The following is a 15,938-nucleotide window of genomic DNA, read 5'->3' as shown; positions in this document are numbered from 1 at the left end:
CACATCTTTGATGAAATTGAGCATTTTGAAAAGCACTGCAGAAATAGCAAAAAAAAAAATCACAACAAACCCCAAAGTAGAAAAGTCACACAGAAAACCTCACAGTGCTTTAGATACCCGCAGAAAACCGAAACTACACAGTAGTTTCACTTTCCCAAGCAGGAAGCAAGATGCAAAATGAACTTAACTTTTACCTTCTCCCCTTCCTTTCAATACCGATGCTATCGAAAAAGAGGATCAGAACAAAATAAGGTGCTGCTGATGGCATAAGAAAATTGTGCTTATCTCACTCTGCAAGAAACAAAACTCACGGAACTCCGTGGCCTCCATAAAACCTCAACAGGTGCTGGGCTGAATCTGGATTTCTGGTTATAGCCAAAGGTTCGTCTAAAAGCTGTCACTGCCTGGCACTGCTCGCACCGCAGACCGAGAGCGGCCCCGAGTGCTCCGGTGGGGCCGTCCCACTGGAGCCGCTCCCGACACCGGGGCGTGGGTGGGAGCGCACACGGACACACGTGGGAGGGCTCCGGCATCCTGAGGGATGCGCTGGGGCTGTCAGCCCCTCGGGCGCGGCCAGATCCCTTCGCTTCGGCCAACGCAGCCGCGTGCCGGTACCGCTGGGCAGGCACGGCCCCTCCGCGGCTGGAAGGGAACCCGCGGGGCTCTCACCGCCCGCCGAGCGCCGGGGCGGGGCTGCCGGGGGCATCCCGGTGACACTCCCGGGGCCGTCCCTGCCCCCGCCCCGGACAGCGCGGCGCACAACGGGGGCTGCGGCACCCCGCTAGGCGGGCTCGGTGCCGGGCGGCGACCGCGGTCCCTCCCGGCGGTACCTGCAGTCCTGCGCCGCCTCTCTGCCCGCGGCCGCCGGCGTAACATGGCGTCGGGACATGGCGACGGGTGGGCCCGGCGACAGCAGCCCTTCGTCGAGCCGCCGTGTCATAGCGCGGGCGTCCCGGCGGGCCCCACAGGGGCGAGGGGAGCGGCGGGCGCGGCCGCCCCCGGCACCATCGCAGGGCCCACGGGCGGGACGGGAACGGCCCTGCGGGAAGGGGTTACGGGACAGCGCGGGACGGGCGCTTCTTAGAGGCTCGGCCGTTGATTGGCTGAGCGGCTGCAGGAGGCGCGTCTCCTATTGGCTTTCTGCCGCCGGGGGCCGGACGAAAAGCGGGAGCGCGGCTATGATTGGCTACCGGGAAAGCGGAAGGCGGGCTGGAAGGAGGAAGGGTGGTTTGGCGCCTTGGTCTCGTGCCATTCAGCCGCGCGCAGCCGCCGATCGCTGATTGGTGCGCTCGGGGCAGACCCCGCCCCCTCCCGCGAGGCCCCGCCCCCGCCCCCGCGGGACACTTTGGGGGGTTCCCCCCCGAGCAGAAGCGCCCCGGGAGGAGCGCGGCCACGGGCGAGCTGCAGGAGCGGCAGCCCTTGGGGCTGGCACTGCGTCTGTGAGCAGGCCCAGCTGCACAGCCGCCTCCGGAGCGCGGGGCAGCGCTGGGAGGCGCAGAAGTTGGGATGGGAGTAACTTTTTCAAAACCATCACAGACCGTGTGCCTTCCCAGGCAATGAGTGCTGTGCGAGCTTCACTCCACACCTGGACGCATCCTCAGTGTGATCCCCTGTGCCTGCACCACCACGTGGCAAACATTCTGGACAAAAACGCAGATCGGGCGACCTGAAGAATCAGATTTGTAGCTTGGAGGATGCCAGTGCTGCTGTCTGTGACAGTCTGTGCAAATTCACATAACTATCTATAAAAATTAGCAGTATCAAGGTGTTTCCACTCTGCCTGCTTTAGCACGTGCTGCACAGGTACGAGGTAACTCCTGCCTGTGCTCTGCACAAATAAGAGATCAAACAGTCATAGATCCGCTGAGGTTGGAAAAGACATTTAAGACGCTCTGCAGGTTATCTGGGATAGTTTGTGCTGAAATCTGTTTTGTTGGGGTTTTGTTTAGCACTTCAACTCACAGTGGAGATGACCAAGGCCACTGTTTTCCTAATGTTTTTCTTGGATCCAGGAACACCAGGAGACAACTCAAATGAAAAGCAGTGACCCAACCCCATCTCTCCATAGGCCACCCAAGGTAGTCTGGCCTAGGGCAAGCCTGCAAGTCACAAGTAAAAGTAACACAGAACTGAAAGCACAAGACTAAACAGGAAACTTTTCTGAGCACCTGAATCTCTGAGTCTGCCCTGTACTATGCACTCCACCCCTTTCATCATGCCCACCTACACACTCCACTCCCTTCATCATGCCCATCTCCAGACTGTTTTTCAAAAGCTGAAACTTCTGATCTCTCAAACCCCACCTCAAAAGTGTGAAACACTGGCTACAATCACAACATGCACTTTGGTTCTTTCTTTCTTGAACCCATCCTACACACCCCCTGCCTTCAGCTTCAAGCTCTTTGCCCCAGTATAAATATTAAGTTTGCAAAGAACTTTCCAGAACTTTCCCACTGCTTAACAAGACACTTTTAAACCCCCTGTGCACAGCAGTACAATAAATCTATGTTTATGCTCAGTGCGACTTCTTTGAGCAACAAATGAATAATAGTTAGACTTAGGGTCATATAGATTTCCTTGAAAAGACAGTAGTGTGTATTTGAATTACTGTTAATAAAGTGTTAAAGTTTCATACACAGTGTTAGCCAGGAATTCCAGAAATATTTCTATGGCAGGTTGAAGAAGCAGATGAAATTGAAATCCTTTAAACCTTTGCTTTACCTTTCTGTTTAATACTTTAACCCTGGAAAATTGCAATAGACCTAGAGGCATTCCTACAGTTAAGTGACCGGAGTCATAAAGACTTTTAGAAGACAACAAAAGAGTCTAATACAGAGCAGCTTCAACAGAAAGTCCAATTCCAGCATTGGCGATGACAAGGTGAAGCTATTTATCACAAGAAGTAAGGATACAAACCCCAGTAATTACCCAAATATTAACTTGACTTATAATAACCTGCCTACGGCAAGTGTCTGAATTACAGCCACTGCAGAAGGTGGGGTACTGTGGCACTGAGAACAAAAAAAAGTGAAACAGCTGCAATGGGATCAGCCTGTTTTGGCTTTGGGTGTGTTTTTCCCCTCAGGCAGGAGAGTTGTGTCTGCACACACACTGTTTAAACTTATACATGCCCCAGAGCGGGCCTTATTTCAAACAAATGGGGTTCAGCATGCATTAGGTACACAAGTATAGCTATCATTAAGTAATCATAATACTCAAACTTCCTTTAATTAGAGTAACTCTAAACACTATAGATGCCATTATTGCCAAGAAAGAAGGAATCTTTGCCTGACAGTTTGAAAGCATCTCACTGCTTACAATTCCTTTCCCTGAAATTAAGCACAAGTTAGAAGATACCTTATGCTTTGCTTCAAAAGAGTTGAAAAATCATTTGCCTCCTGCCAGTCCCATGCTATTGATTTCTATTTCTATTAGTCCTTCCCATCACAGTCTGAATACTCACAAATAACCAGAAACACTGAAAAGGTACAAATCTGCGAGACTTCATAAGGATTTACAAATAGTTCCAGAAGTATACTTGGAGTATTATGAGAGTCATTCTTTCCTATTTATTTCATCTGTTCCTTAATTGCCTTCCAGAATGACTCATGATTTTATTTTCAGCAAAAGCAGGAAGTACTGCAGAGTGCAGAGGTTTTAAGCAGTACCCACAGGGAAATGCATTGCCCACAGTGCAGCTACATCATGATGAACTACTGCAATTTGGCCACATCCATTAACACTTGAAATTTGTCAGTCACAACCAAGTGATCTTTACCATTTTAATATAAATGTTCTAAACAGAGTTTAAAGCCCTGAATATGAAATGGGCCCACATGCTTTTGTCAAAGAAACAAAAGAGACAAAATGAAAGCATCATTCAAGCTGTGAAGAAATTGCTTTTAGGCTTTTGAAAGCATAGCTGGACTTCAGGATCTTCCAATTTTTATTAAAATACACCAGTGCTTTCAGCCTTTCTCCTTGAAAACCACCCATCACTGCAGAATTCCCCTGCTTTAACTCTAGAAACTAAGTATTTCCAAAGTTTTCAAATGGTAGCTGAAATAATACTGTCAAAACCTCACACTTCCTGAACAATTTTTGTTTGTTTTCAATTTCAGAAGCCACGGGGATAGTTAACAACTCAAAATTATTAGTAGTAAAGGAAGAAGGTTGTTCCTTCCCCCAGCAGATCTCTCACCCAAGGGGTTCTGTGGAGACACCTGCTCCTCTGGCAGAAGAAAACTTTTTAGACACACACTCCAGCTTCAATCACTCCCAACAGCTGCAGCCACCACCAGGCTCTTCTGCAAAGGAGCCACCAGAGTGGCTGTGCACAGCTGGAGCACAGGGAGCCAGCAGGTCACTCCAGGGAGGGGTGTTTAGCGACAGGGGCCATCTGTCCCAGCAGTGGGGCCACGCTCAGCAGTCAGAGGAGGCTATAACTGTGATCAAGCATTAGCTCAGACTTCCTCTTCTAACAATTTGTGAGATTAATACCATTTTCCAGGGGGCGATTTGCAACCCTAACCTAAAGGAAAAAAGAGGTGCTGCAGGCTGCAAAGTCACACAGTGTATGGCATGTAGAGCACCACACATGCATGGCCAGCTTAAGCTGTGAACCTGCCTCCATATTATAAAATGACTGTTACAAAGCTCCACATGAAATACTTACCCTATAACATATTCTTTGAAATTCTGGGGACCTCGTTGCTCATTGGTGTCTGTTTGTAACCACCTGGTCTTATTATGCCTGACCTCACCAAAAGAACAGCAAAGCCTAAGTCATTAAAAAATCACTGACCTTGTGCTGCCTCAAGGGAATCACAGTGAAAAGGCAAAATAGATTTCTGAAGTGGCAAAGGACCATGAAACTCTCTTAGAACATTAAGAACAAGAATTGAAGCAAGCACAAGCAGTGAAGCTGCGAAAGGAAGATTTCTCTAAGAAACCACAGGGAATGACAGGGAAGGGCAAAGACAGGTATCATCGTAAGTCTTATCCCCTTGGAGATTAAGTATTGTAAATTGCTTTTTCTCTGACACAGGATCAAGTTTGTATAGAAACAGATGGACTAATATTTATTAGCATACCTTTTATTAAGTTGGTATAGTAGACTTATTAATAGCAGACCATTATCCAGACAGTAAATTCAATTATTCTTTCATGATTCATACACATGCCATCACTCATCAATACCCAGTAGGGAAGGGGGAGCTGACCACAGTGGTTTTCTCAGATACATACTGACATGTCACTGCCCTCGGGGTCAATGCTCAGAAAGTCCATCTGTTTCTGCAGATGCACATGTAATCCCTGCAATATTTGCCACCACTCCCTTCTCAGATGTGGCCTCAATTCATATGCCAATTGTTGATGGCATGCGTGCTGGTGGCCTTGTGTGGATTCATCTGACTGTCCTGTGCTCAGCTGTTCCTGTGGATTCACCAAGATCTCTTTGCTCTGGAGTTTATCTGTTCCCAGGACACTTTTGCACATTGCCACTCAGCATGCATTGTTCCTCTCTCCAGCTCCCTGTTTTCTGGTAACTATTTCTCCATCCCTATGCATCCAGATGTACCTATGAAGTCTGTTTAAATTCAGAGGGGATTTTGAGACCCAAGTGCTCCCTGTGCACTGCAGGCTGTCCCTCCCAGGCACAGCACACAGTCAGCTCTCTCCCCAGCTGCCACAAACACAGTTGGTCACAATTTGCAACAGAGATTCCCAAAATCCTTCTCCAAACCTGGATCTTCCAGAACGCTGCTCACCCACAAAGCTCAGCATGCCACCACTCTACTCATGCTTTGCCTTTTTTCAGTAGCACAAATCACTACACTGTGTATTGACAATATAATGATATGCTTTGGGAGGAACTTCACCACCCAAACCATAAGATTCTCATCCGTCATTCTCCTTTATAGGCATTTAAATATTTTCTTATAACTTGGATGATGCATTTTCCTGCTTGTGATTATCTTCTATGACACAATTTTCCATCAATTATTTTAATTACCTTGGCATAAATTATGCTTTCAAGCTAAATCTAATGCTTAGCTACTGGCAGTCCATGCTGTATCTCCCCGTGCTATCTTCTGACACTCTCAAATACAGCTACAGGTGTTCTCTGACAGAGTTTAGTGTGATGACTGCAGATACCTGCACGTTAGTCTGTTACCTGGGTGCTTATTAGTCATGCTGTCATGCTTCCCCTTATTTCAGCTAAACAGCCATAATAATGAGGTTTCCTATCCTGCACAACATTGCTTTGATTTCCCCACACAATAGCAGAAAAAGAGAGGGAGGCACAGGAAGCAAAGATCAGCTCTGTCTCAGCATCCATTTACACATCATTTTATATGGCACACGTGAGGAAAGATAGGAAGTAACAGAAAGTAGGTGACAAACTTGAATGCATATATGGCAAGGAATGGATAGAGACAGGAAATGTTGAGAAGATGTTCATTGTTTTCCCTGGGACAACGCACTGAAAAAAGCTGTGAAATTGGTGGAAGAGATAAAGTCCATGCTCATGTGGAAGTGTTCAGACATAGGCAGCCATTCCTCTTTCCACTGCAAATGTAAAGGGGACTGCTGAGTGTTGTGCTGGCTGGGCTTTGCTTTAAGTTGAAAAACTCTTGTTAATGAAAGCAGAATAAGAATGTTTTCTTAAGACTTAGGCTGGCTTCCTCTGACTGAGTACACTACCTGAGCACACAGCCAGAAGCTACAGCTCACATGAACGTGTCTGAGCCAAGCCTGTGTAAATTTATCACGCTGATGTACTTTTCCAGGCACTTCCAGACTCAGCTTCCTACCTGGGCCTGCCTCAGCTGCTCTTTGTTCCTTTTACCACCCATTTGCTGAGTGATTTCAGCATAGCCACAAAGTACAGTACAGTACAGTTCAGATACAGACATTTCCTGGCATTCACAGTTTCTTTTTCTTCCATCTTGCTGGAGAACCTCTCCCTTCTCACTAATTCCCAGACGTTATCAGACCAGATGCTCCCTGCTGATCATTCCAGGAACCAATTTACACCTGCTTTACCAAGCAGACACTGATACCTTGACATGCAGCCCACAGAGAGGAAGACTGCACTTTCCTTTAGGTGAACATCTGGAGACAATACTTACGGTACCAGTTTCAACTGCAATAACAGTTTCATCAGTGGGGAGGGTTTGTAACTCAAGATTGTGAAGCATTTGTGCTTTTTAGATCCTGCTTCATTCAGGAAATTGGAATCTCTAACCAAGAACTCAACTAGTTCCTTTTTTTGGCTAGGCACAAAGCTGGCAGCACTGCACTGATGCGCCAATGGACATTGTGTAAAATATATATCATGGCTTTGTGTATATAATAATTCTACTACATTAATATACATTTACTCATTGCTACAAAATTTGCTTACACCTTTAACACACACTAACAACTATCCTGACATGAATACCCATTCCCACAATTATTTTCATGGAAAACTTCTAATCAGTCCAGGTCAGTTAAATTCCTTCTATTCTATTTCTATTCCCTACCTTTTGTTTGTTCAAGTACTTCAAAATTGTGAGTAACAGAACTGTCAATACTTAAAGCTTCATAGGCAAAAGCCATATAACCACATACACAATATTCCTTTGTCATGACTACTAGGAACAGCGTGGTTTACAGGTTAAACAAAAGTGGAAATGGCCTTCACCTGTGGCTTCTTCAGCAGACATCTATCATGGTCGCATTCACCAAAGCTAATTCCTGTCCTTGCTGCTCCCTTTCTATGGAGGCTGTTGCTGGGAGGAGAGCAGTGCTATACACTTGGCAAAACTCCTGTTAATCACTGGTTGTTTCTGCAAAGATTAATCATTCTTGACACAAAGGTCAAAGAAAAAATTAAAAAAAAACCCAAAAACAAAAAACCAACAAGCTGAGAGGCAATCCACTGCTAGCTGGCAACGAAAAGGGTTTTCCTTCAGCAGCTTATCAGTGTTTCTCTGGCTTTTCCTTCACAACACAAACACATTGCTTTCAGCATAACAAGCAACAGAAATTTTAATTGGTAAATTCGGTTAGCTGATCAAGTTGTCAGATCTCTCTCATCTTCTTCCACTTACATGTTATGCTGTGACAAAGCTCTTCTTGCAAAGATGGAGGGAATCCCTGAATTGGCCTCAAATATTATATTTCTTTTGCAATCAGTGATCTGATGAAGGTGGGGGCTGCTCAGCCTTCAAAATAATTAATTGGGAAATGCCTGCTGGGACAGGAACATAAGAGTCAGGGCCTCCATCAGAGGTGAGCAGAGACAGGACACGTGATGTCTGGCCAAAATGAGCAAACGCTGTTGTATTTCAAAAGCTAGACATGCAATCAGTCAGTAAAACCCCTTACACTGACTTACTACTATTTTTAACCTAAGTTCCATGTCTGAGTGAACAAATGGAAGGCTGATATATCAAAAGTGGCACACACTAGCAAATCTTCTTTAAAGGACTTTTTCTTTAGTAACCAGCTAAGTCTGCAGGACCAGCCATTTCACCTGAAAGCCAGGGAACCACAAAGCTGTCATTTCAGTGAGCAAAAGACCAAGTGGATGGCATCACCATAGCTTGGTGAGAGGGGAACAGGCTCTGTAAAAGCAGAAAGTTAGATATTAACAGGAAAAGATAGGCCAGCAAGTTAACCAGCTGGACTGTTGAGATACGTGCTTCTAACAGGGAAGTGTTGGGATTCTTTTTATTTCTGTTGCTGATATCACAAATATGCCTGGGATACCGTCTGGCTTTCAAAAAACAGACATAATTAACCTGATGAAATGAATAGTTAAGGATTCTTAAACCGGCAAAGACTGCTTAGCACTTACAGCTTGCATCTGTGTTAATACAGAGTCTCTGTTATATCACCAACACTGGGGTTGCAGCAAGGTTTGTGAGCAGCCTGTGAAGGGACCTTTTCCTCCTACATCAGTTCTGAATCATCTCTCATCTACAAAATGCTACAGATCACAACACAGCACATCCCTCTGCCAGGAAGGCTGGCAGTCAGATAGAAATGCCAAGATTCATAACAACAACACTAACTTTGATATTAGTTGAGCAAGGGCTAGAAGAACATTTCATACTGACAACCAAGAACATGACCAACAGCAATCAGAGTGAAACACTGATAAATGAGATGTTTACATCATAAAGCCTGTGCTCTGATAAGGCAACAGCAGGAAAAAAAAGCCATCAGGAGACCTGTGCTCCAGTAACAGGAGGATGGTGACAAGGTTGCATCACCTGTACATGCCATTGCTTTCTGCTGTTATAACACAAAGGCAAATTGGTCATAAAGATTCTCAAAATGAGGCAAAGACAATGGGCAGCCACCTTGCCCAAGACTTATGGAGGAAGAAGCAAGACTCTTACTGGGACAAATTCACTGTACTAACTTTGTTTTCTTAAAGAAGTAAAAGACATTTTAAGAATTAGTTCAGACCAGTTCAAAAACTAGATTTAGCATGATCAAGAAGAACCCAAAACATGCAACAAGGATTTGAAAGCCAGCATCACATCCTTAGTGTTACGCAAATGATCCTTGCGAGTTTTGACACGTGTCTAGGAATCCACGAGTACGTGGGTGTGAAAATGTGAGTAAAACATGTGGCAATGAGTAAATAAAGTAAGTTCTCTTTAAACGAAACTTCCCCTTTCATTGAGATTCATGCTAAACCTTGTTACATTAATTGTTTTACATGCATAGGGCAGCAAGTGCATCACAAATCTCATCTTCCTATAGTCTTGTATGCTTTTCTACACCCTCCCAGTCTTGCACTCCAGCCAGTTCCCCCAGGCTGGCCCATATCAGAGAGCTGAGATGAGTCATAGGCTCTTTCTTGGATCTAAAGCCAAAATGCTGCTAGAAATACATAAAACTGGGCAGCATACAGAGTTGGCCAGAACCATTTCCACTTAGGAAAGGTCAGATGTTGCTACAGTACACCACTAATTGCGCTTCTCTAAATTCCCTTGAGAAATTTACTCTGTTCTTCTTTCCTGAAGAAAAGAATGCAAACCTGCACACCATACTCCCACAGCAGCTCCATGTACAGCAGAAACATCTATCCCCACACCTGCAGGATAAAATCCTGTTTGCACAGGAGGGAGGGTTTCCCCGTCCTCACATACAGTTGGGATTTTTCATAACCTGCAGATTGTTTCTGGGAGAGCTGTTGCTGAACAGTCGCTCTGACAGCCTTGCAGCACATTTCTTTAACTCACTGCAATCTTTTGTACCGCTCCTCATTGCATTCCTGACACTATTCCTCAAGATAACTTTGATCCTGTTCTTCAGTGCTCGTCATTCCTCCTAAATTCACAACAGTTTAACAAACATGTTCCATTAATGTAGTACATGCACCTTTGATGACCTTTGTGGACTTTAAATGAAATATCAACTGCCCTTGGACACTGGGCAGGGTCCTGTAAAACATTAGCCAATAAAGGTTGTTCTGGCAACTCAGTAACTCACCTAAGTACAAAGGAGCAGGGATAGATACAGATGGGCAGGAACTGGTGCAATTTAGGTGCACCAGCTGATGCACAAAATTCCTGTCTGTTTTTCAGGTTTTATGTCAAGACAGACAGGCACTTAACTGTACATAGCACATACTTAAATAAGCAAACATAACTTGCCAAATCCTGTTCCGCAGGGCTACATCCTTAGGGATTTCTGAGCTTAGTAGCTTCAGGTGTACTTATGCCAGTTGGAGTTGCACTGCATGGTGATTATGTACAAATACACAGTAGTGGCCAAGTCACAGGGTAATCAGGCAGCAAAATGCAGCAAGAGCATTCAAAGAAATAAATATGCTTTTTGCAAGTGTTGGATTTTCAAGCCATAATGACAACTAAGTCAAATTGATAAATCAAACAGTAGAACATAAGCATACTTAAATCTCAGGTGACATCTATCAGAGGCATGATTTAGAAGAAATAGAGAGGCAACACTCTTCACACCACTAGTTCTCACACTATTGAACATTATTGCTACTCATATATACATTATCCCCAGCTTGGCACAAAAAAGGAGAGATGCTTGCCCCTTGCTCTACTTCACGTTTTCATCACTCTGAGCATTACTAATACAGACTCTCACCACTTCCTCCTTCCAACCAAATGTTCCAGAGTGACACTGGAGACCCACCCTGGGACACACATCAGTGTTTGTCTCAGTGGCTTACCTGTCACTTAATGATCAGCTGTGACACTGGCATCTACATAAACAATCTGTGCTGATCCAGAGGTCAAACCCTGAGCCAAGACAAACTGGCACAGTTTTATAATAAGCCTTGGGAAATAAGAATGACCTTCCAAAACACCCAATGGCATTTTAATCCTTAGAAACTCCATTTGTAGGTACAAGGTCAGTTTTTTCAACAGGTTAGCTGAGTTTGATTATCTGCATGTCATGTCTGACAAAGAAATGGGTTGGAGCTCAGCTATACCTTTAACTTTGTATTGTGACAGCCCCAGACTATAAATAACTTGTAATTATTAAGATTAAGGGGGGGGGGTGTTATAAAAGAAGTAATAAAGACTCTTTAAAATTTGTTTTCAAGCCTTGAAGAAGCTGAGGGGTTTTTTAATATACAAAGCATGATACAGGATAAACTGACGTGGAAGCCATTTGTTTTGTTAAAACTATGAGATGGTAGAGTCATACAAACCATGAGTCATTTACGGCTTCATTAAATGGGCCACAAAAATAAGAGAAAACTTATAACTTAGCAGGTATTTTTACACTTCCCTCAGCTGGGCCAAAGGAATTTCCTTTAAATCCTTCTTAGAAAAGAGTTCAGTTTGTAATAAGACTAATTAATCCAATCTTTTATTTTCATTAATGTGCCTTATCAGTCACAAGTGTACAAGGCAGCTCATTGCTCTCTGCCCCTTACTAAATGTTGCCACTTCCTCAGCTCTCCTAACCTGGTACTTTAAGCACACCTTCCCCCATTTCCAAAGGAGCTTTTCCTGGCTTATTAAATAGATTTTTTTTGCTAATCCAGATTGTTTTGACTGAAATGAGCATGTGTGTGTAGAAAAAATATTTTTGCATTTCCCCAGCAATAGCTTCAGCTTATATGTGCTTTAATTTAACTGAGTTTCCATAAGTTAATTTACCTTTGCTGAGTTGATCCTGAAAGAAACATTTATCTCAAACAGTCTGTCCATGTTCCCTCTCCCTATCAGCCAAAACCTTCAAGAGGATTAGGGTGTACATTTACAATATGTGCTTGCTCTTCCTATTTTTCTTCCTTTATTTCTGCCCTCAGAGTGAGCAGCTATGGCTCTTCCAAGGCAAAAAAAAGCAAAACCACCTTCTTGACAAGGCAAGGAAGGCATTTTTCAGTTTCATACACTCAGGAAAGTTTGATTGCTTTATTATTATCTATAACTGTTCTGTTACTTTTTCTTACGTAGCACTACACATGAGGCTGGTTGTGTTTGGCACTCATTAAACACAGCAGCCTTTTGCTTTTCTTCTGAGGACTGGAAAAGCATGCCTGAACAAAAGGCTTTGGTGACAGTTTGACCACTGAAAACAGGCTCTGCTGCAACAACATCCAACCTGGAACACTTCCAGCCTCCCCTTCACCATGCCACCAGACACCCCCACAGCATTATGGTGAGCAGGCTGAACACGCAAAATAACCCCGAGGCAACAAAACCAGTGCCTTGCTCAGCTTCCTTACAGGGTGTGAGAGGGAGGGCACAAATCAGCTAAGAGGGAAGGATGGGATTTGCTTTCTCCCCAGTAGCAACAGCACTAATCACCAGCCTTCAGCAAAACCAAGACAAATTGAAGAGATTTAATTACCATATCCCACATCCCAAAAAGAAAACAGGTACTGTTCTAGGGGACATTTTGATTTATTCCTGATATCTATAACAGGAAATAATGTTTAGCATCAGAAAAAGAGTGCCAGTGGTTAACATCATTTTCTGATGTCTTTAGATGTCTTTTTTGGAAAAATATGTCCTTAACTTCAGCATAAATCAGTGGGCCAATGTAAAGGAAAACATGAAGAAATTGTATGGCCTGTGACAGATGGCAGGACAGTCTGTGGGGTCTAATGACCTCTGCCTGTTCTGCAGAGCTGAAGTCAAGAGAAGCAAATAAAAAATTCCTTTGCATCCACATGTACACACATCCTGCACCTACAGAAAGCTGGTATATAGCCCACAAAGGGCTGGCCTAGTTCTCTCTATTCTGCCACACCCCCTCCTCTCTCCACTCCTGACTCCTGGGTTAGGCTTACTCTTAGAGTTACGCTTAGGATTAGAGTTAGGGTTAGGGTTAGGCTTCTCTTTTGTCTTAGGATTAGGCTTTGGGTGTTTTTTTAATGTTAATGGCGCAGCATCACCGGCACCTGAGAGCCCAAGGCTGCCACCTTTTCTCTTGGCACAAAGCTCAGTCCTTCCTTGGCACCAGTGGGGCTGGGAAATTGCCATTTTTTGGCCAAGAATTGAAGACAGACGAAGATACCTCTTGGAAAAGGAATGGAAGAGGAAGGGTGCCAGCCCACAAAGGGCTGGCCTAGTTCTCTCTATTCTGCCACACCCCCTCCTCTGTCCTCTCGCAGCTCCTGGGTTAGGGTTACATGGGGTGTTCCACCGCATCCACACAGTCTTCTGCTTGTTCAGCCCACATACCGGCTCGTGCCACATACAATTCCGAGCCCTTCTGTTTTTATCATTCCAGGGCATGAAAGCATCCCAAACAAAACAGATCTTGAGTGTCCTGCATACATTATCCCTCTTTACTATCATCCCAAACTCAAGCAAGCATCCCAAACAAAACAGATCCTGAGTGTCCTGCATACAGTATCCCTCTTTACTATACTACTATCCCTTTTATGACAATACAAGTTTTCTGTAGTTTCTTCTACAGATTGACAGTCATATTAGATATGGAATCCATAAGTACTTGTCACTTTTGGAGGCCCCACTTAGGCCACCACCCCAAGAATGCCTCCTTTGGCACAAAAGTACTATCTTTGCCTCTTTTTTCTCACTAGAATCAGTAAGAAGCTCTTACACCCCTCCACCTTTCCTCTCATCGCTCACTACTGGGATGAGGTAACCAACAGGCAGCGTTTACAGGCAACTTGGGGAAGTGCTGAACAGCCTTTTGATCAACCTGCTTTTTCTGAATCCCAGCATAGCTAACATCCATATTTCTTTACAGGCCCACATAGCAACCCTTCCAGCAGTGGTTAAGCTTCCTCTATGCATGGCTTATTATTACTGTCAATAATCTCTTTGGGATCACAGTGATCTTTCAAGATGCCTTAGTAAATACTCTCAAAATTCTTAGAACTTCATCCACTTTAACTATTGCACACAAATTTAGGAACCAAATCTGAGTTTTTACCTAGAAAAATCTCATAACTTCTGTATGAAAGGATAATTGTGTCTTGTACTGCTCCTATGACCATTATATCAGTTAGCCCATCTCCCAGAAAGTTTAGCATTGGGAAGGGGTGAGTGGGTGGGGGTTGTGTAATCTCTACTTGTCTTCTGTCCACCAATGCCAGTATTGCCAAGTAAATTTGATCACCCTGTCACAGGAAAAGAGAGGCTGAGTACTTCTATAAGGCCACACCACAATTCATTTACCAAGCAGCAGAAAAATGCCTATCTCCCACCTGACTAATTTACACTCTCCCTGGACTCTCCCAGCATGACCAGTTGGAGCAGGTTGACTTTTACCTAAATGCCCAAGCAAGTGCTGGTTTTCTTTTCCTTTACCTGTATGCTCTATCAGTGCCCTGAGCAATATCTGCAACTATTCCTTCATCCCCATGTATTCCTGCAGTTCTTTCTTCACACTCCATTTATATCAGACTTCTAGGGACAAAACCATTGAATTTTCCCTTCCCCCTCCTGTGGCCAACCAGGTTAGTACAAAGTAGGATGAGATAGGACTCAGGGTGAAGACCATCTCTGATAAATGCTTTCGTCTCACACTGTTGACACCTTCGAGGAGGGAGGTTTTATTTCATCCACCCCCTTCAGGGTACACACACATGCAGAGTGCATCAGTTCATGCTGTCTCTGCTGTGTACTTGAGGATAGCTCATGTCTCTCACAAGGGACCTGAAGATTTACGTATGTGCTGTTGTGAGACACTGGATTATTGTATTAATTATTGGCTCAGACCCACTCAGGTGTGTGGGTGTGGGACACATCAAATTTCGTGAAAGTGAAATGGTGCCCTGCTCCACCCCCAGCCCCTTGGAGCCTCCTTGGGCAGCTCTGGAGCAGCTGTCAATCACTGACACATCAGGGGCACCCCACCATCCCACACCCTCTGGAGCCCTTAACCCAGCCCCAGAGCGGGTCAAATCAAGCCCATTTAAGTCCAATCAAGCATGAGAACAGTTTAAGACAGACAGCACGCCTCAATAACTGAAAGAAGCCAGCCTTACTCTCCAAACAGCAGTTGCAGAGGAGGAGCTGGTCAGAAGAGGAGAGCTGTTCTTCCTGGGTTTGGTGCCTCCAGCTGGTCTCAGAGGGGTTTTACAGTGCAGACCTCAGCTTTGAAGATGGTTCATTACAGAAAAGCAAACTGAGGGAAGGAAAGCAGACTAAATTTTACCATACAACACAGTACCCTGGCAAGGACTCTGAACAGGGGACAAGAAGCAAGACCTTGATCAGCCCTGCTTCAAGAAGGGAAAGCTGCGAGGTGCTGTCAGTATTTATCACACAACTGGGGGCATGAGCAGGCTCCAAAGGGAGCATTTTCATCCTCTGCTCTCAGCAGCACAGAGCAGGAAAATGGCCCAAAGACAGTTCACTCAGTTAAAAGCAAACATCTCATATACCTTGAGATGCATTAATGAAAACACCAGGATTTCCATGTTCTGCTCCTGGACAGGTACAGCCTGGATGTGGGCACAG

General features: G+C 44.7%; 1 protein-coding gene across 5 annotated transcripts in view; it reads right to left on the bottom strand.

The window, feature by feature from the left end:
* SLF2 (SMC5-SMC6 complex localization factor 2) overlaps positions 1–1,080 on the bottom strand; it is a 32,417-nt gene extending 31,337 nt beyond the window's left edge. For 4 of the 5 annotated variants that reach the window (XM_071563245.1, XM_071563250.1, XM_071563247.1 and 1 more), the window contains exon 1: positions 831–1,030. In XM_071563245.1, coding sequence (XP_071419346.1) covers positions 831–940 — 110 coding nt within the window. In that variant the 5' untranslated portion in view covers positions 941–1,030. Of the gene's footprint in view, positions 1–830 lie in introns of all 5 variants that reach the window. The other variant, XM_071563249.1, reaches the window with a different exon arrangement.
* Positions 1,081–15,938: the final 14,858 nt, after the last annotated feature.

This window comes from Pithys albifrons, chromosome 9 (assembly GCF_047495875.1).
Source record: "Pithys albifrons albifrons isolate INPA30051 chromosome 9, PitAlb_v1, whole genome shotgun sequence".
In the NCBI taxonomy this organism is placed as follows: domain Eukaryota; kingdom Metazoa; phylum Chordata; class Aves; order Passeriformes; family Thamnophilidae; genus Pithys; species Pithys albifrons.
The sequence above is the reverse complement of the archived record's forward strand: the minus strand, read 5'-3'. Positions and strand labels throughout refer to the sequence as shown.